The sequence below is a fragment of the Hylaeus volcanicus genome, chromosome 1 (genome assembly GCF_026283585.1).
Source record: "Hylaeus volcanicus isolate JK05 chromosome 1, UHH_iyHylVolc1.0_haploid, whole genome shotgun sequence".
NCBI classification, from domain to species: domain Eukaryota; kingdom Metazoa; phylum Arthropoda; class Insecta; order Hymenoptera; family Colletidae; genus Hylaeus; species Hylaeus volcanicus.
The window spans coordinates 2,720,058-2,738,556 of NC_071976.1; the positions used below are offsets into that span (position 1 = coordinate 2,720,058).

The following is an 18,499-nucleotide window of genomic DNA, read 5'->3' on the forward strand; positions in this document are numbered from 1 at the left end:
CCTGAACACAGGAAGCTCCCGAACCGTTTCGACGTGGTTCGTCTTCCTTGGCGAGCGAATCGATTTAGGGCCGAGAGTGGCTAAAAACGCTGGGTTAAAGTTATTTTTTCGTTCAGACTCTTACGCTTTGCGATAAACGATACCTTTGCCAGAAAATGGAGTACCTACCTGGTACTTTCCCCGCTCGATATGGATCCGAGGTGATTTGTGAGCCAGATAGCGATTAGAATAACGCGATTGAATTGGTACCGAGGTAGCCTCCTTGCTGGCACTTTCGAAAGTGATGACCCCACGTGCGGCGAAGATGCGTGCAGGCGCTTCCTCCTTGGAAAGCATTTTATACGTATGGAACAACACTAATGCGATGGAGATTAGCTTACCTCGGTTCTCATGAACTATTTTTGAGCTTAATCGTTGCGCTGATCTGCTGTTACGCGCCGTACGTATGTACCTACGCGGAGCCGGGTTGTAACAGATAATTACACGCAAGGTAGGGGGATAGACGTTCCTGGATCGCTAATGAGCTTCTGGAATATTATCGATGCTCGCGGCGGGAGCATAACTGCTTTTCAACTGAGATTGTAAATTTTCCGTTGTTCACCCGACTGGAAGGAAAAGATACGCGATTGCGCGCAGCAGGAGTATAATGGCGTTTCCATAGATGCTCGAGCAGGGGAGATCGGAAACGTTCGAGCGCGTATGGAGAAGGTATTCAAATAATTATTTCCAAGGAGCTGATGGATGTATAATTCATAAACGTGGAATCGTTTCGCGGTTTCCTTCGGGACTTAACGCTCGATGGACACCTGTCGGAGGGGTGCCAGAGCGACGGGACCGATGACGTGCGCCTTAACACCGATGCTTATCAGTTCCCACGCGCTCAGGTGTCGGGCATCGAGGGATCTCATTGATAAGAAGAGTTTTCCGAATTTTTGTTCTCCAGGATTTTGTTGAAAAATAAAATACACTTCACGCTTAACTGTACCTGTCTCGATAGCGCCGCGTTTCATTAATGAGAAGGCATCTAAGTATAAAAGTCTAGAGAGGGCTGGCGCACCAATTGGCGAAGAAGATAATACACGATAATCAAACGCAGCTCGTAGGTCGAAGCTCGCTCGCAACGCTCGAGTTGCTTGGGAACTCGGCGCGTTGCGCTGAAAACTTTATGCAACATGATTACACGAACGAGATTTGAATTCGAGAAATATTCGAGCGTCTTAGATAAGAGGCACGACTCTAGGAAACTCGGTTATATGACCGTCGGTAAAATTACATCGAATGGTCTGTACGTTTTAACACCAGCAATTAACGAATCATACATTTAAATTTGCAGGAAGGAGGAAAACAGGAAGAAACACGTGTTGTGTTGCTGAGAAAAAACAAAATCCTGAAGCCTCTTCGATAGAATCAACCCCTGAAATAAACATCGGTATATTTATTATCGATACTACGATATCTTTGAAGTAAGACAACAAATCGTTACTTGCAACCAGAAACCACGACGAAGACACTTTTAATAAAGTTATTTTATAATCAAGAAACTGAAAATACCTTGTAGCAAACAACAGTCTGAAGAAAACTATCGCAATGAGCAAGCTTCAGCGAGACCAGAGCTCGGTGCGCATTTCCGCGAGTTTTCAATTTATTCATCGCTGACGGTCACACATCGCGAGTTCCTCGGGTCACAGGTGAAGGATTCGAGAGTCGCTCCTTCACTTCCTCTTCTTCTTTTCCCGTCGCTCGGGCGTTTCTGTTCTCTCCGTGATGGCAGGGAGGTTCGTTTCGCGCTCGCGTTATTAAAATAGCACTGCCAAACCGCGATTTAATCGCGAGATTAAAAAAAATTACCCGCCAAGTTAATAACACGTGACCGAACGATGAATTTAAAGCGACTGGTAACGTCGACTTTACGACGCCATTTGTTGATGCCTCTCAAATAATGATCCGAATGCACACGCTCGAAACGGGCTTTAAATGCTAGGTTAGGTTTAACATAGGTCATTTTGACCCATTCCTATTTTCACTGTTTATATTATGAACCACATAAAAATACAAGCATCCAAATTCATTTTTGTCTAAGCCTTCTAATTAATTCGATCAAATCGACTTCATTTATCGAAGCACTGCTTTAACAGAAATTTGATACGAAATCTCGGTAAACCTAGTGTTAATAAAAGTGAATATTTTTCTGAACATAGTTACTGTACTTCATTGCTCGAATGTGTAATTATTCAACGCTGAAGTTGAGCGGTACGAATAACGAATAGAAATATTCATCGAGTAGCGTTGTTCATTTTTCATACGTTACGTAACAGCTTCGACCATGTGCTTAGATTATCTTAGATTATCTTCAGACGTAAAGAATATTAATTGCCTAATACCGTAGTTTCCTTTTGCTTGTAACGATTGAAAAGCGTTTTATTAGAAGCGACGATTCGTACGAGAAATGAATTCCTACGTTTCAAAACATCCTCGCCGGATAGCCCGTGTGAAAAACGAGTCCTACATGCGCAACGTCGAGTCTCCGTCAATCTAAGAAGATAAGGAATTACAGGAATCGTTGGACGGATGTTCCGTGCCCTTTAGATCGATTCATAGCTCGATCGTAACACCGAGAACGCCTCGTGAGGTTTCTTTATTCATTAGACTTCGGTACAGCTCAGCGGTAATTTTTTATGCGAGGAATTAATGCACGCTCGCCGCGATAAATTATTGAAATTTCCAATTACTTACGTACGTAGGCTCCGCGCCTATTCGCCACCTGAAACATGATAAAATTGTCATAAATGTAATTTCTTGTGAACCTCAAAAATATGAATTTGTAATGCGTAGAAAAGAGTAGAGGTCTATCGGTGAACTCGAAAAAGAATATAGCACAGAGAAAAGTATTGCAATGTCGGAAGTGGCAATGCCCGGGCAGCGTACGGTTCTCAAAGGGTTAATTGGGCATAGTAACTCCTCAGGTGACCAAGCTCCATGGGAGTGGAACGGAGGAAAGCCAGCTTTATGCCACGCATTTAGCCACCGTATCTACATCAGTTGTCTTGGATAATTTATAAATATTTAATGGGGCATCTACGACCCCTCGAGATACCTGAAACGTGTTTTTCGCCAACATTTTTATACGTTTAAAGGAAGAAGGCAGGTTCTAGCGTTTGTGCGTACCTGTTCCGAACCGATTGCGCCCTACTCGGAACCCAGCCTTTATTATACTCTCTGTCTCCGATCGAGTGTGACAAATTATTCCTGCGTCACGTCCGCCTGCGATTTGCAAAAACGTTCACGAGTCGACGGACGGGATTCGTCACTTCTACCACGCTTGATTCGATGTTTCAATCGATACTATATTAACGATTTATTTTCAAGCATTTACAAGAACGTTTTCTACAACCTGAAAGTATCCCAGGCCTCCTTTGCAATAAATTCACATAATAACTCGGTGGGTTATCAGAAAATCAACTCCTCGCGCTGTCCCTCTTCTCCATTGAGTTTCTACCCATCAAAATCAACGAAACTAGCTACATTCTGACCTACCACCAGCAAAATACTCCAATAACCCAGCTCATTTCTTCAAGAATCGACCTCTCTGGGCTTCCTCTCTCTCCCCTATCGAATCTACCCCCTGCGGAGACGTCACCCCAAGGAGCATTCAGCTGGACAAAGGCTCGATAAGGACCCAGTGACCTCTCGTCGCCTTTCTCGCCGAATTGGTCCGCGAAATCTGTTATCTGAGATCGGCCAGAGTCCAGATCGAGGATAAAGATACGCTCGTGGAGGGGGGGAGCAGGGGGGCAGGTCAAAAATTCTCACGGTCACGCGGCGCGGAAGCATCGCGAAAAACATAAAAATAGATGCAGCGTGTAGGCGAGGATAGGAGAGAAGAAAAAAAAAAAAAAGAGTATCATCCTTGCGTGTCGGACGGTGGGGCTGAGGTCGCGAGGAGTCGAGGAGCACAGCGCGGTCGAAGGAACGGAGCCCAGGCGCACACGGTGCCGTCGGTGTATAAGTCAGCACTCAGGATATTTCGTCATTTCCTGCTTCTCACGCGATACAATCTAAATTAACTATGTTCGCTTGGCTAGGCCTCCTCCCTCGCAGAGGCTCGCATCTCTCAAGAAAATTTCTTATTTCCTAGCGTGGAGGGCACACGGCCGCCATCAGACAGGGGCCCCTCCACCAGGCGCCCATCGCTGACAGACGCAGAAACTGGCGCGCCAGTTCTCCAGAAACGACACGTTCGAACACCGATAGAGGATAGGCTGAACGAAAATGCAAGAAATCGAATAGAATGGCTACAAATAGAAGAAGAGAAGTACTCGGCAATGTCACGAACTAACGTACGATATACACACTACTGTACTCCTGTATAGCTTCATTTTTGTTTTCTCACAAAATAAACATTTTTTGCAAAGAATCTGTACAAGAATCTTCTAGATCCAATTCATCTCAGAAATGAAAAGAAGGCATCGTAAGAGCGAAAAAGTATCGCGAACGTCGCTCGATCGATCGACGAAGGCAGTAAGTACGATGACACGATGCTGAAAACAACTGGAGGAGAATAATGAGTGCCGAGAGCGATGAAAGTCGCGATAACGAGAGATCGTCGATGACGTGGACAAAAGGGGAACAACGACGGGGACGACGTAGGAGCAGGAGGATCGATCAAAATGGCGACGAGAAGTCGAAGAGGGCGAAGACCCTGGGACGGCTTTCACGAGGAGGCACGCGGGTAATTCCCTTGGAAAATTTAACTTCGACGTTCCAGCGACCGGAAGAGGCTCGCTAAGGCGCTCCGCGTGTAGGTGAAAAAGGAATTCTCGGTAAAAACCTCGTCGCCTCGAAACTTTACTCGGTCTGTTCGCCACATCGGGCGTGACGTTTGTGAAACCTCGCGGATTCTAATTCGTCGCGTTTCTCTTCGGGGAGAGGTTGCGTTACGGTTTGAAGGTACGGGCGTCGCAGGAAGTAGGGCGTAAAATGCCATGACCTTTGAACCGTGCGTTGTTTTATTTTTTAACAGGGAAATGGAGCGAGGAAAACTGCGTGGAAACGTGGACTGCGGGAAAGGATAAGGGTGAACGTAAGATAGTGAATAATACAGGGAAATGCAACATATTACTGAATACAAAAATAAAGACAGAAGAGAGCAATTGAACTACAGTTTATAAAGGGTATCTTAAAGTGAAGCATTAATTATAAATATTGTTTGCTACTTCACCGTCGTGAAAATCATTTTCAAGCATACCATAACTAAATGACACTACTAGGAGTGTCGTTATACTTGCTGATTGGAGTCAAGGGAGCTTTGCATTCCACGAAACGCGGAGTGACGCAACGAAAGTTAACGAAGGAGGTTGTATTTCAAAAGTGGACCACGGATGTTTCATCGAGTCACGATACCGTCTGGGCGGCACTGATTGTGGATCATTTGGCGAAGTCATTTAGCGACGCCAAGTGCATTGCGTCATCGATCGAACCGATCCGTGAGATACACATCGTTGGCCATGCTTTGTAGCACGTCACGCTTGTAATTCCACTCTTATTCCGTTAACGTAATCCCTACGTGCGAACGAAATGGCAAATTTACTTCAGTTAAATTAATGTTAATTGCGTACGTGTTCAATCGGGTAACAAGGAGTTTAAATAGCATGAAATTGATCGTTAAACCGGTAAAATATTGGGGAGGAAAGCCCGACGATGCTCTTGTTTACAAGATTGCTACCTCCATAAATTATTCCGTTGTACAGGGTGTTCTATATATGTGGGTGTGAAGTCAGAGGTGCATTGAGTCGAGATAAAATTTAATTTATATCCTAAAGTTCCAAAGCAGCTTTTGGAAAACCATTTGTAAATAATATACCAGAGTCGCGTTAACAATCTTGTAAGTATCGACTTTCTATAATCTACACTTAAAGAGATGGCCAGATTTTACAAGACACCTTGTACGTATCCAATCTTTAATAGAAACAGAAATAAAAACATGAATCCTCGAGGTACCTCCACGAAACAAGAATCACATTATACATTCTGCTTCAGGCTTAATTAAAGAGTCTTAATAACCCATACCAGTTGTACAATCACTTTACGACTTACTAAATTCTGACGAGATTAGAATTTAATTATAGTTTCAGGATGGATTCCACGATGAATGCTCCAGGCTTAATTATTTCCCGATTACAGAGCCTGACTATACGATAATTTATTTGGAATATACGCTAGAAAATTCCAAGCGGTGTCAAAAGAAGGAGAAGAGTTATCGTCGTTGAGCCCCCAGAAATTTGGCGGACGTCTGGCCAGTGATGGACCGTATCACTGACTCCGAGCGATGCTGGAAACCATCCACCGATCATTCGTCGAAACCAGTTTTATTCACGCGATGGATAACAAATTATATAGATTTAATTATACAGATTTATGTATTAATCTACTATCAACTTTCATGCGATTAAATAGTTACATTTTCATTTGTTGTTGAATCTCCAGGATTCCTTTTCTATGTACCAAGTCTTTCTTAAACCCAAGACTGAACCTCCCCAAGAACTACCGTGATAGATTCACCCCTATCAATAGAATCCTTATGTCTTCAACATCCACAGTCGATTTCTCACCGCCAAGAATCACCCTTTTGGCTATCCCAACCACCCAAACCATGGTTAAACCTCATCGATCGCGACAAGGATCTTCCACGTGCACGAAGATCGCTTTTGCGGTTGATTCGATAGGAACGGCGGTTCCAATGCAGCCCGTGGAAAGAAGGAACGCGGCTTGCACGATCAAATCGCGATTTCCTTAAGTATTTAAGATCAGGAAGTACCAGGCGAACTTCAAAGAACCTGCAAGGCGAACAGAGGAAAGGAGATGATATCGTGGCGCGCGGAAATGTTATGGCGTGCAAGGAACACGCGAAGAAGGTGTAAATGACCACGGACGAGCAAATGCATGAAGAAAACCACCCGATACGCTTGTTCTTCCGCAACAGGGGTGGGGACGGTCCTCTTTTTTACGCATGAATGCGTCCAGACGCAATCCTACTTTCTCCATAGGAACGAATTCAACGGACCTATGGGGAACTGATGAGATCCTCATAGATCATGTTGTAACTCTGCTTGTAGAGAGATTGAAATCGAGAGACGGGGTGAAGTAAGGTCTCGAAGAAAGGAGGAAAGAAAAAGCTAGGATTGCCTTAATAAAAACTCCTCTCACCCATTTTCTAGGTAACGTCGCGACTAACGTGTTAATTTCAATTTTACTAGCAAGAACTGAACAGTCTTGGTCACTACAAGCAGTCGCTAGCCAAGAGATTAATCCACCCTATCACCAGCAGTCATTGGATCGATCCCATCGCTACGTCTCTCATAGTGGATGACGGAGTTCACCGTCTGCCAGGGACGACAAGAAGCGAGACCGCGAACGGTATTCCCAATTGTCATTCGACGCGTAGACATATTAGGGAAATGAATCGCTCGACTGTGCCTTATCAACATCGGATTCGTGCGAGGAATATAGCCGACTCCTTTTTACAGTTCGTTTGATTATCTTCCGATCGTGAATCTATTACGGTGGAATACAATGCCAGCGTACTAGACACGCCGCGTTAACGGACAATGTCGGAATACGTTGTCTTCGGTAACGTTCATAGAAAAATTCGCGCGAGGGAGTCATTCCAACGAAGCGTGCTCGACTCGCGGCTGACTTCTGTCACGAAACCCACGTTCTTCGGCGTTTCGACGCGTAACAAAGGCATTTAATTTACTTAATCAGAGATAAGCGCATTTGTACAGAATGCGGAACACGAATCAGAGCTCGAAGTTTCAACCAAACAGTACTCCACTTCGAAAGATATTTGCAGCGTTGTTATATGTATGTAACACTTTATTAGTTTCTTCAAATATTCATTCAACTCATGAATCTGTACTAGGACCAACTACCATCTTCTTCGTATCGTATACATCGTTCGCGTATTATAACAAGTCCGACGAGTCCTACGATTCCGTTTCACGACGTACACACGATCAAGCAAACGAGAAAGCATGCATACTCGCCGTTCCGCGCGTTACGACGCTCGGAAACGCTGTGGGATCCTCGCCACGAAGTTCGAGGCGGTTTCGATGAAGACATCAATGCGAATTTTTTTAGAAGCCTTATCCAAGACAATGGAGAATGAGGCTCCCGATAGTCCGACAACAACGGGACTCGAGCAGTAGCGGATTATTCCGCGACGCCGAACCATGAAACAACGCTCTTGGAGTAGGTCTCAAACTCTCCGATGGGACTTCCAGCCGCATTCGAATGCGATCAATATATGGGAAAATGCGGGAGGAAAACAGAGGTTGTTGCTGAAAATTTCTGTAATGTAGTTTTTTCGGGACTAGGCTGTTCGATATGCTTCCTTTATGGATTGATGCATTATCGAATGGTTGCTAAAGGGTAGATACTCGTAATTTATATCATCTCTAAATGTATGCTAAAGGGCACACCTCCAACACCTCCTAACTTCTATGATCTTTAACTGTTTGACGTTTGAAGCACTGAAAAGGCCAATAAATTCTGGAGAAACTGGAATGGAGTAACTTCCCCGAGCGTTGAAAATGATTCGTTACCCAACAACTGCCATTTACGTCTCGGGTGGCTGGTAGGTTCGTCGATAAAGGTAATCCGGCAACTTTGTCTTAGCCAGATGCTGCGATTGATTCCTATATAAAGGAATACTTCTTATTAAAAGAGTTTGCGCGGGCAGTCGTTTACCGAGAAAGTTTCGACCTATTGCAGAGACGCGATTAGAGTTTTAAAGGGAACGACGAGAACTTTCATTAATAACGTTGCTACGTCACGAAAACATATATGCGCGGTACATCAATGCTACTCGAATACTCCACGACTCGTTCGTGAAAAATGTCTAATTTATCAAGATTGCTTACAACTCTCAAGACCTGTCAAGAGTTTCCATGCTGCGAGGTTTGAAATTCATCGAAAATATGGCTTGGAAGTGAAGATTCCGTGCGTCGAACGTTAGAAGCTTCCGACGTCTGAACTTTTACACGGGAGAATCAGCATTTGAGCGGGGAGGGGGAGACGACGATGTCTGTTTATGCTAAATTTCGATTCGTTGCTAAGAATATTGATTTCTCTAACTGTTCAGGTATTTTTAAGCGCGGAAATAGGTATCCTCGGAATGCGGAGAAAACATTTGATCGTACTTGAAATTGGAGTACGCGACATACTCCCCAAAAACTATAATCAGAGTAGACCTAACGTAAATTACGAAAACAATGTCGAAACAAAGGGTGAATCGGTATCTGACGATGACACCTGACGAGGTAGTCGAGGTCCCTGGACATTTTGTCGTGGCTAGAACAGCGATTAGAAAATGTCCTCTCCCGTTCGGACTTGCCGTCGGTTCTGTCCCCTGGTTCGCAACACACGGCGGATGGGGCACGTATATACAGCCAGGCTCGGTGCAATCGGCCGTGCCTGGTGGCGTTTCTAACAAATTAACGGCCGATATCTCCGTCTGGTGCCCTGCTCCTACCTTCGTGGCTCCACCTCCGCGCCGGGTCCGTCGTGGCTTCGCTTAGCGGAGGCGCATCCAGCCGCCAAGGCGGCCGGGGAGAGATCATTTTTGCCACGTATTTGCAAACTGAATAATAAATACGCAGATATACGCGAAGAAGGCCGCGTTCCGCCTTCACGCAGCTCGCGCTACGCGCGGATTGGTCGCACCGGCCGCGAGGGGACGGCGATATTCATTCGCCCGTTCTCTCTCCGCCGACTCTCGTGGACCTACTTTGTACACGCACACGCGCAGCTCTACTCACGCTGCACGTGCACGCGAGGAGCGTGCACGCTAGAGGGGAGGCAGCGTGCGCGCGAGAATGCACGCCACTCGCTGTACCATATCCCTCTCTCGCGGATACTCTCTCTTATCCCTCCTCGCCTTCTTATCCTCCGCCAGGGGACACCTGTCTTTTTTCCGCGCATTTTTCTTCTCTCCTTCTCTCTTTCCCTCTACTCGCCCTTTCTCATATTCTCTCTCCGCTCCATCGCTGCCTCAGCGTCCCTCTCCAGCGTTTAATCCGCCGCACCTTCCGCGAGATCTCCGTCCTCGTTCCTCTTCCAGGGACTTAGGCTCCCAGGTACCTCGTTTCGAGGAGAGAGATTTTCTATACCTGCGTACCGTGTACGCCGCGACGCCGTCCTTGTTCAGAGGGACGCTGGCTCCTTCTCTGCCTCCAGAGGCTAGAGCCACCGATCGACGACGAGCGCACCGTCTGTGCGACTACACTCGCGCAGCCTCGAACTCGCGGCTGCTTTGCCGCGCCACCGACTGGATCGCGGCTCTCTTGTCCTTGCCGTTTGCGATGTACACCGGCTACCGTCGCTTTCCTAAATCCTGAAGACGATGCGAAATCGCGCAACGTTTGAAATTTCGATCGGGTGTTGGTACCAAGTGAAACTTACGAGCGCGAGTAGGCTCCTTTGGGTAGGTTACTTGGACGTTTCGATAGAATTGCGGGTAATTTCTTGAAATTAATCGAGAAATATGTGAAAATTGGTCTTTGACTCCAAAACGTATTCTCTAATATTTTTTGATAATCTTTCTTTCAAAATGCATTTATCACGATGGGCGATTATAACGTCTGACCTAGTACACCTCCGCGAAAGGTGTTTCTTCCTCCGCAGAATACGACTTCCAAGTTCTCGATGAATCAATCTCTCGAGTCTTTTTTTAGAATCTAATCAAAGCTTTTACAGTGATACCTTACATCGATACGTTGATAGTTAAAGGACGCAAGCATTTAATCGCAGGATGATTAAATTGTCCATTTTTTTATCTCCTTTATACCGTTCCCTTTCAGACCATCAATTTGAGTCATTCGTTCGTCACCTCTCACGGATCAAGGAGGCTCCACCGCGATTCGCACACGCGACTGTTCGAATATTATTAGAATACAGTAGAACAGAAATGCACAACATAGGGCTCAAACGATTTAACGTGGCCCGTGTCCTGATATGAATAGAAACAGAGAACTATGTTGACTCTGGCGTGACTAAAGCCAGGTCACCTGATACCCCCTAACTTTAGAACGCAATCTTGCACGGTGGTGAAACTGTTAACGCTGGCAACGAGGTGATCGTCTCGGAAGCAGTGGACAAAGGAAGCTTCAACTTCTTTCCATTAATCGTAGATTCAGGTAATAGTATCAATAATCCAAACACTCCATGTATCGCAACAATATATTTAAAATTTCAAATGTTTATCCTGTTATTCGAGCACAATTTTGCCCATATCTGCTCCAAAGGGAACACATTCGATCGCGAGAGGTGTTGAAACAAAGTTCACCAGCTCGTGAATGGATTCGCCTTGGAAGAGCCGTGTTTATTGGAAATTTTTCAAGTAAACGGAATTGACTTGTCAGTTGTCGCGAGATAAATCACCTAGCGGTATGTTGATTTCGTCGATAAGCGTTTTCTCCGCGCGGCCGGGCGTGAGTAATCGTTTTTTCCAGGATGCTCATTTTCGCGGGATACCTAGGCGCTGCTTCGTAGCGGGCACTGATGTCGCCTCGCTTTTATCACGGTCCGTCTGAGGCGTATAAATATTTATATCCATAGACAGACATTAGTCGCTTCCTAACGCATTAACGAGCACAACGCACTTACGCTGTTTCGTGCGCGTACGAGCAGGCGAACGAAGGCCGACCGAGCATCATGTTTTTCTCGGTTTACTTTACGGTTCTTTGAATGTCGTTCTTCTTCCGTTTATTGTTGCGTTTCGTCCCTGCGCGTCGACCCGCTTCGCGCATACCATTTTCAAGGCATTGGTATCCCGTAGACGAGCCTCTAACGCTGCCAAGGTTCGAGCTCTTCTTAAATTAATTTATTTTAAATCGTCAACGTTGCTTCTCTATCAATCTTCAATTCACTTTAATTTCCTCTCCCTCCCTCATGTAGGATTGTGTACGAAGTCTTTAAACGAAACTGACGTAGGGCCCCGCTCAAGAGTTTACATATCGATAGTAATCTTACATCAAAAGGTGATTTAATAATAAGCAGCATGATAAAACGTTAATTACTGTTAAATACCCGAGGAGGGTTCCAAGTGAGAGGGGCTGAGACCTCGTTTCCAATTAAAGACATCACACACGAATACAAACACTTCTGCACACGTATATCATTGCCCTCGCGTACTAACGATGAAGGAAGAGCTACCTTCCCTGAACAATCATAATAACACTTGGGGAACCTTTCCCACGTGAAACACACAAAAGGATTGCACCGTTAACTTTTGATACATGCATCTTCTGCCATGTTGTTTGTAGAATTCGCCTGACGATAGCCAGGCCACTTGCACTTTTATTCGAAACGATTTTCAATCGTCTTCTCCGATTTAAGAGTAACCGTTCTATAGGATTTTCTTTTCCGTAAATATCTCGCCACGCGTGTACCGATTTTAATTATTACAGATCCGGAGGATGCAATCCTCGTCGATAAATTGCTCGTCGTTAAGACTCGAATTGTTTATCTGTACTTATTTCGATTGTCCCCGTCGAGCGTTCTGAGCGAATGGCAAGGAGAGCCCAGGCTGAAAAGGAAGACGACAACCGAAGAATAGAAGACGTCGCCTGTCCCCTGACGGAAAGGTTCCGCTTCACTCGAGCCGCGGAGGGCTGAAAAACGTATCGCCGTTTCCGCGACACCGGCTTTAATTGAATTATAATTCCTCGCCGCTTGTCAGGCCTGTCGTGTTTCCCGATAATTAACGCGCCGGGCTCGTTCTTACTTTCGTGGATGTAAAGTTACCCGTAGCGAAGCGTACAGCGTTAACGAAGCGTCAAAGCGAGCCAGATGGGTTAACGCAAGAAACGGGCGGAATGTATAAAGCGTCATAATTACCCAGTGATCTTGGTCGGGTAGCCAGAGATCGATGGAGGTTGCAGAAGACGAGGGTGAGAGAGATTGATATTTATTAGATTTCTCGGCTATTTATTACGCACAATTGAATTTGGTACAGAATCTCTGAGCATCTCTAAGTCGAACGAATATCCGAAGAAAAAAGTAAAGGGTTATTTTTGAGCGACGTTTAGCACTGGAACCTTGATATTAGAAGAGACCTAACTCAATTAAATGGCCCCGGTAAAGGTCGCTCCTCGTTTCGAATTTGATCGAGGAGGAAATCGTAATTCGCGTCTCATTGTCACGTCGTTCCTCCTTTCCGCGATATTGGCGAGGCAGCACCGGGTCGTATATTGCAAGCCGAGACGGTACAACGTCTATAATCTCCAGGACTTTTATTCTTTTTTATCGCGCGCTTGTGATGACACCCACGTGGCCTCCTAGAGTCGCTTCGCGCGAATCGCATAAAAGCCACCACCGATCTATACGGACGCGAACCTTTCTCCTCCCGTGTGTGTTAATCAATCTGCTTCCTACGCTTTCAATTATGTAACACGGCATTACGGAGCCCCGAGGAAATTCAAAAAGGACAATCTCCTGCCTTGGTGCGCGGCGCGAGGCTTTTAGATCACCTTTGTATCGAACGGCTCTTATTCCACAGAAACTTACGTACTTGATTTGTGGCCAATGGGGGCATGAAAACGTCTCGTGGTGCTGCCGATTTATTTGCATTAGGTTATTACGTGAAAACTATTTAAGGTGTTTTAATGTACGATACATAGCAATCAGAGGAAACATCGTTGAATCGTTAGAAGCTTCACGTTTGGAGCGACCCAATTGAGATTGACCTGTTTCGGGAACACGCTCCAATCCGAGCTATCGCTACACTGAACTCTGTGCTCATCTCTGACCGTGACTATCGCGTGATAATCAGCGTATACATACTCTCTATTAATAAAACATGTTTTTTTTAAAAGTATCAGTATTCGATATCCAAACTATTACATAGAGTCGGTGTACAATACGCACCTGATGGAGAGATGACGAACGTAGCACACCTTTCGGCACGGTCTAGACCTCTCCCAAACTTCTTCCAATTTCGCCCTGCAACGTCCTCGCTCGACTGATAGGTAATATTTACAATTACCAGGATCGTTACGTACACCCACTGCGGGACGCTGCGTGTGTACAGCTCGAAGGAAAGTTTAGCCGCCGCCACTGGGCCGAATCGGTTGTTCGGGCTGGATCGACTCGAGTCGAGTACGGTCGATGGGAGTCGAGTGCCGTCGAGTCGAGTCGAGTCGCAAGTCACCTCCGCTCACCTCACGGCGCGCTCGACTTCAGTCAGCGCTCGAGTCGTGCACCACGGAACACGCGATAGTCAGCCGCGCCGGCTGCCGCGACCGAGTTGGACACACGCGCCCGACCAACGCCGATATCTCGTGAATCAGCGCCCTGTTCACTTCGTCCTTCTCATATCGCTACGTTTCTAAGACATCCAGCGCAGAAATACGCCAAGAGATACTCTCCGAAACCGAAGACAAGTTTGTTGACAGTGGAGAAGGATTGGAGTCAGCGGTCGAGGCACATTCGTGAGAATCGAACGATACGCTCGAATTCCGTGACAACCGGCTAGATCGACGCTCTAAATCCCAGATTGCTGTTGTATTATGTCACACCCCCACGCGGGCGACGGCCGCCGGCGCGACGGTGAACCGAGCCAACGTCGTCGTTTGACATTTCCACGAGCGCGAAGCGGTTGACGCGGACCTGTTGGCGGTCGTGCGCGTGGATCCTCAGTGTTTACGTGCCAGTGACTTTACAACGACCGAATATCGTTGGGTCGTATCGACCACCGCCCACGAGTTCCCGTCCAGGGCCGAGAAACAGTGGAGTGCCGATCTGACAATTTTATCGCGACCAACACCGATACGATACATAGGGCCCTGGTGCTTTTTATCGCGGGGATCGAACCGTAGAGCGATCGAGAAATCGTTGGTATGACCGAGCCCTTGCGTTGCGATCGTCGCCGGTGACGAACGCGCCCGAGGACCGCGGGGGCTGCGTCGCGCGCCCACGGGACCACCTCTAAGGTACGGTGACTTATCTTGGTGACGTTCTGGGAAGATTGTCCTCTGGTGTACGCGCCGGCTGTCTTATTACCAGATCGATTCGCGGAACCGTGCTGGATCGCTGATGTTCGATAGTTGGCGGTTGATGTTGGTCGGTGTTTGTTTGGAGCGAGGAAGGTGTTCGAGAGATCTGTGAAGCATCGTGGGGATCGACGAGGATCTAGACAGCTTTGGATCGCTGTAGGAGGTCAGAGATTGAGCAAGGAGCACGTTTGGCGCGCATTTCTTGGTAAGTCTTAGTTTGACGGGGTTTGAGTAAAATGTTGTTTGTTACTGGCTGAGTGTTTTGGAGGAAGTAGTGGAGTCAGACGAAATGAAACATCAAGTAACATGTTTCTTCGTTATAAAACGATTTAGTTAGGAAAGATAACATGAAAGTCAGTGTCAACAACTTAGTCTCTTTTGAATCTTTTCCAAGAGTGAATACAGTACAATACAATACAATACAATACAATACAGACCAATACAGGCTATTCCAAGAGAAATGACACACTAGCATTATAGATTTATTCGTGCCTCGTTGAATAGAAATCCGAATTTAGCTTGCGGAATGAAATGTTTCACTATGACGAAGCACAAGTTCGCTCCATGAAATAACCGCCGCGGAACGGTCGCTACAAGTTAATCTTGCTCGTTATCGATTACAGTATAAATCGATTATCGTAACGACGATTAACGGAAACGTTAATCTCGGGAATGTCTATTATCGAGGAGACCGATCGCCGCCAGTCGTTACGACCGAGCTAGCGTGGATTCGCGTTGGAGACCTAGCTTTCCGCGCGCGGAAATCCGATCGACACGCGACCAGCGGGTTGTCCCGCATCGACGCGCGCCGTCGACTAGATTTTCGAGGTTACATTCGATCGCTCGTGACTCCGGGCTATGAAATCGGTAATGAGCTGTAAATCTCCGGGACATAGCACGGAGTTAACCGCGCGTGAGTCACACCCAGAGATGGGCAAAGTTTTCTTCGAGCAATAGGCGACGAATAAGAACACCGTGCAACGATTTATGCATTGGGACCGAGAGTTTTTCCAGAGGGCCATTAAGATTTTCACTTTTTAACACTGAACTTTTTCAAACTTTGGTACGCAGTTCTTATTTGCAATAATTATCTGTTTCGCGCATTTTTCCATTCACTTGAGAAAAGTGTGTTTAAAAGCGTCTTCTAGAAATTAACTGTATCAAGTTTCCGCGTACTTCCACGAACAACTGTTCCCAACATTTCTTTCCGCGGTTAAAATTCAGCTTTTCGTCTTGTTCGAAATTTTTAACTAGAATTTTGCTGGGAAGCGAGGGCACCGACGATACCGTCGATACGTACGCCACCATCCGAGCCAGTGTTCTTTTTCCTTACGGTAGGAAATCGAAGGAAAGGATAATAAGCGAGAAATACACTCTCTCTTAGCCGGCGGCCGGTTTCGTCGTTCCGCCGCCGCGCGTGGGTGGACGCGAGAGAGAATGAGACGCGGGGGGGAAAGAGAGAGGGCGAGGAAACGAGGCAGCGCGCGCGGTCCGAGTCGATTTTTCGAAAATCCACCGTGAAACCTTCGTTAACGGCGATCCGAGCCTCGATAACCGAGTTCGTGAGCCGATCGATCGCGCGCGAGATATCGCCGCCGATTCCGATCGGGCCGTGCCATGCCGCGTGTCGAAAATCGAACCGCGAACGCGTCCGGAAGAAAGTCTTCCCCGATTTCTAAGCAGCCGCGGTATCAAATTTTTTTCCTTCCACAATGTTTTGTTTCGGAGTATAAACAAACAAGAGAATTTCTGGGAGCGTCAGCGAGCGAGAGTTCCGAATGTTAGAGAATCTCTGAAGTGTTCCCGTGCATTTTTCAACTCGATTCATTCTGTCGCTCTTCGAATTCAACAGTCGACTAATAACAAACAACAACTTCCGCTGCGTAGAACTCGAGACCCGCGTCATTGGCCAACAATTAGCAAACAATCAACGTTGGTTTTTCCTCCAAAAGTGCGTTGACCAGGCTCGATTGCTAGCACGGCTACAAGTCTGCGTACTTCTGAATTTTACCAGCGCATAATAAATTCAGGCTTGCGACATCGAGACGTGCATTCCTCATATTAATCGAACGACCTCGTAGTACGTTGCTGTAACAGTCTACTCCGATCGTTCCTAACCACTGTACCGATACGATGAACTTATATCTTTTCAAACAGATTACGATAATAGTTTCATTATTCCCTCATTTTTCACTTATTTTTCGCTCATCGTAGTCGATTGACTCAATGTTACCCTTATCAGAATTCGTCTTTCCTTGATAAAAATGAAAAATTCAAAGCTTCTATGAAACCTACACGATTTATAACCATACACAAAATTTCTACACACTTCTACCTCTTACTTTCTTACGTTTCTTACTTCACGACCACTACTACGACACCTCAGAAACATAAATAAACTAGGTACAGGATTTTCCAACCTTCTCCTCCTTCTCCAACGCGTAAATAACGCGAGATAATTTCTTTTCTGCCGTCTGAACTAAAATTAATACCATACACGGGTAAAGCGTGTGCATAGCGTATTCTTTGTCGATGATTTAGATGTGGTAACCCTATCCGCGAGTGACGGAAGCGAAAGCGTCTAAGTAAGCCGCATTGAACGCGTCCCGTCATGAGATTGAGAGGTACGGGATCAATAGCGCGATAACGAGACCGTGGATCATCGAAAATCAGGAAGAAAATGGCGTTGCGCGGATCGTTTTCCACCGAACGTAACGTGAAACTTGGTTTAGTCTGTATCGGACTTATAGCGGTGATAAAGTCGAACCGAACCGGCGCACGCGTCGCGCGAATAAATCGGGGATCTATACGGGGTGTGGCGAATATCGTGACGTAACGCGAGCAACGGGGCGATCCTTCTCGATGAATCGAATTGAAATTGAAGAATGAATTTATATTTGGCACGGGAGGCTTTGATGTCGGGCGAGACGACTGCGAGGACTTACGAGACGCTAATGGGAATCGTGTATCGGCTTAGGAAGTATATGAGATTTCGTATTGAGATACAAATCAGCATAAATTCTTTTTTTTATGTAACCTGGTTTCAAAAATGTGCCTTCGTTGGTTGCTATTTATCGATTTCTATTTTTCAAATCCACGACGCTACGAACCGAACTTATTTTTCTTTTCAAGTGGAAAGAGACGGTCAACGTCTATTGAATTTGTATTTAAGAATGGATTGTGCGGTATCAGTTTTCGTTTTGACGTACAACAACGTGTTGTGCTACCGATATCAATGAAACACAGAGTGATAAGATTGATTCGATCTCGAAGTCGATGTCTGCAACGTAATTGTACTTTAGCGAATTCAAGTTTACAGTTTTACAGTTTCCTTTATGGTTTGTATGCATCCTGTTTGAGAAAAACTGAGGACACTCGAATAGTGTCACGGAAAAAGAAAGTTTAGCGGTAGAACCCTTTGTGAGAAAATAATCAAAAATATGTCGATG

At 45.9% G+C, this 18,499-nt stretch overlaps 2 protein-coding genes and 1 long non-coding RNA gene across 6 annotated transcripts in view; 2 read left to right on the forward strand and 1 right to left on the reverse strand.

The window, feature by feature from the left end:
* Positions 1–2,584: 2,584 nt before the first annotated feature.
* Positions 2,585–18,499, reverse strand: part of LOC128882197 (out at first protein) — a 59,646-nt gene continuing 43,731 nt past the window's right edge. The window contains exon 4 of the mRNA XM_054133797.1: positions 2,585–2,761. Within this exon, the coding sequence (XP_053989772.1) occupies positions 2,751–2,761 (11 nt within the window). The 3' untranslated portion in view covers positions 2,585–2,750. The remainder of the gene's footprint in view (positions 2,762–18,499) is intronic.
* On the forward strand, positions 3,056–6,412 carry LOC128882227 (uncharacterized). Of its 2 annotated transcripts, none has more exons than XR_008458317.1 (3): positions 3,056–4,947; positions 5,021–5,171; positions 5,268–6,412. It is a non-coding gene; the product is annotated as an uncharacterized LOC128882227 (long non-coding RNA). The 2 variants fall into 2 exon arrangements; XR_008458315.1 differs by having other exon boundaries at positions 3,057–4,364; positions 4,451–4,947; positions 5,021–6,412.
* The window catches only part of LOC128882158 (putative transcription factor SOX-15), a 43,648-nt gene continuing 39,391 nt past the window's right edge, over positions 14,243–18,499 (forward strand). For all 3 annotated transcript variants that reach the window (XR_008458303.1, XR_008458305.1, XM_054133734.1), the window contains exon 1: positions 14,243–15,255. The gene's annotated coding sequence lies outside the window, so the exon portion shown is untranslated. The remainder of the gene's footprint in view (positions 15,256–18,499) is intronic.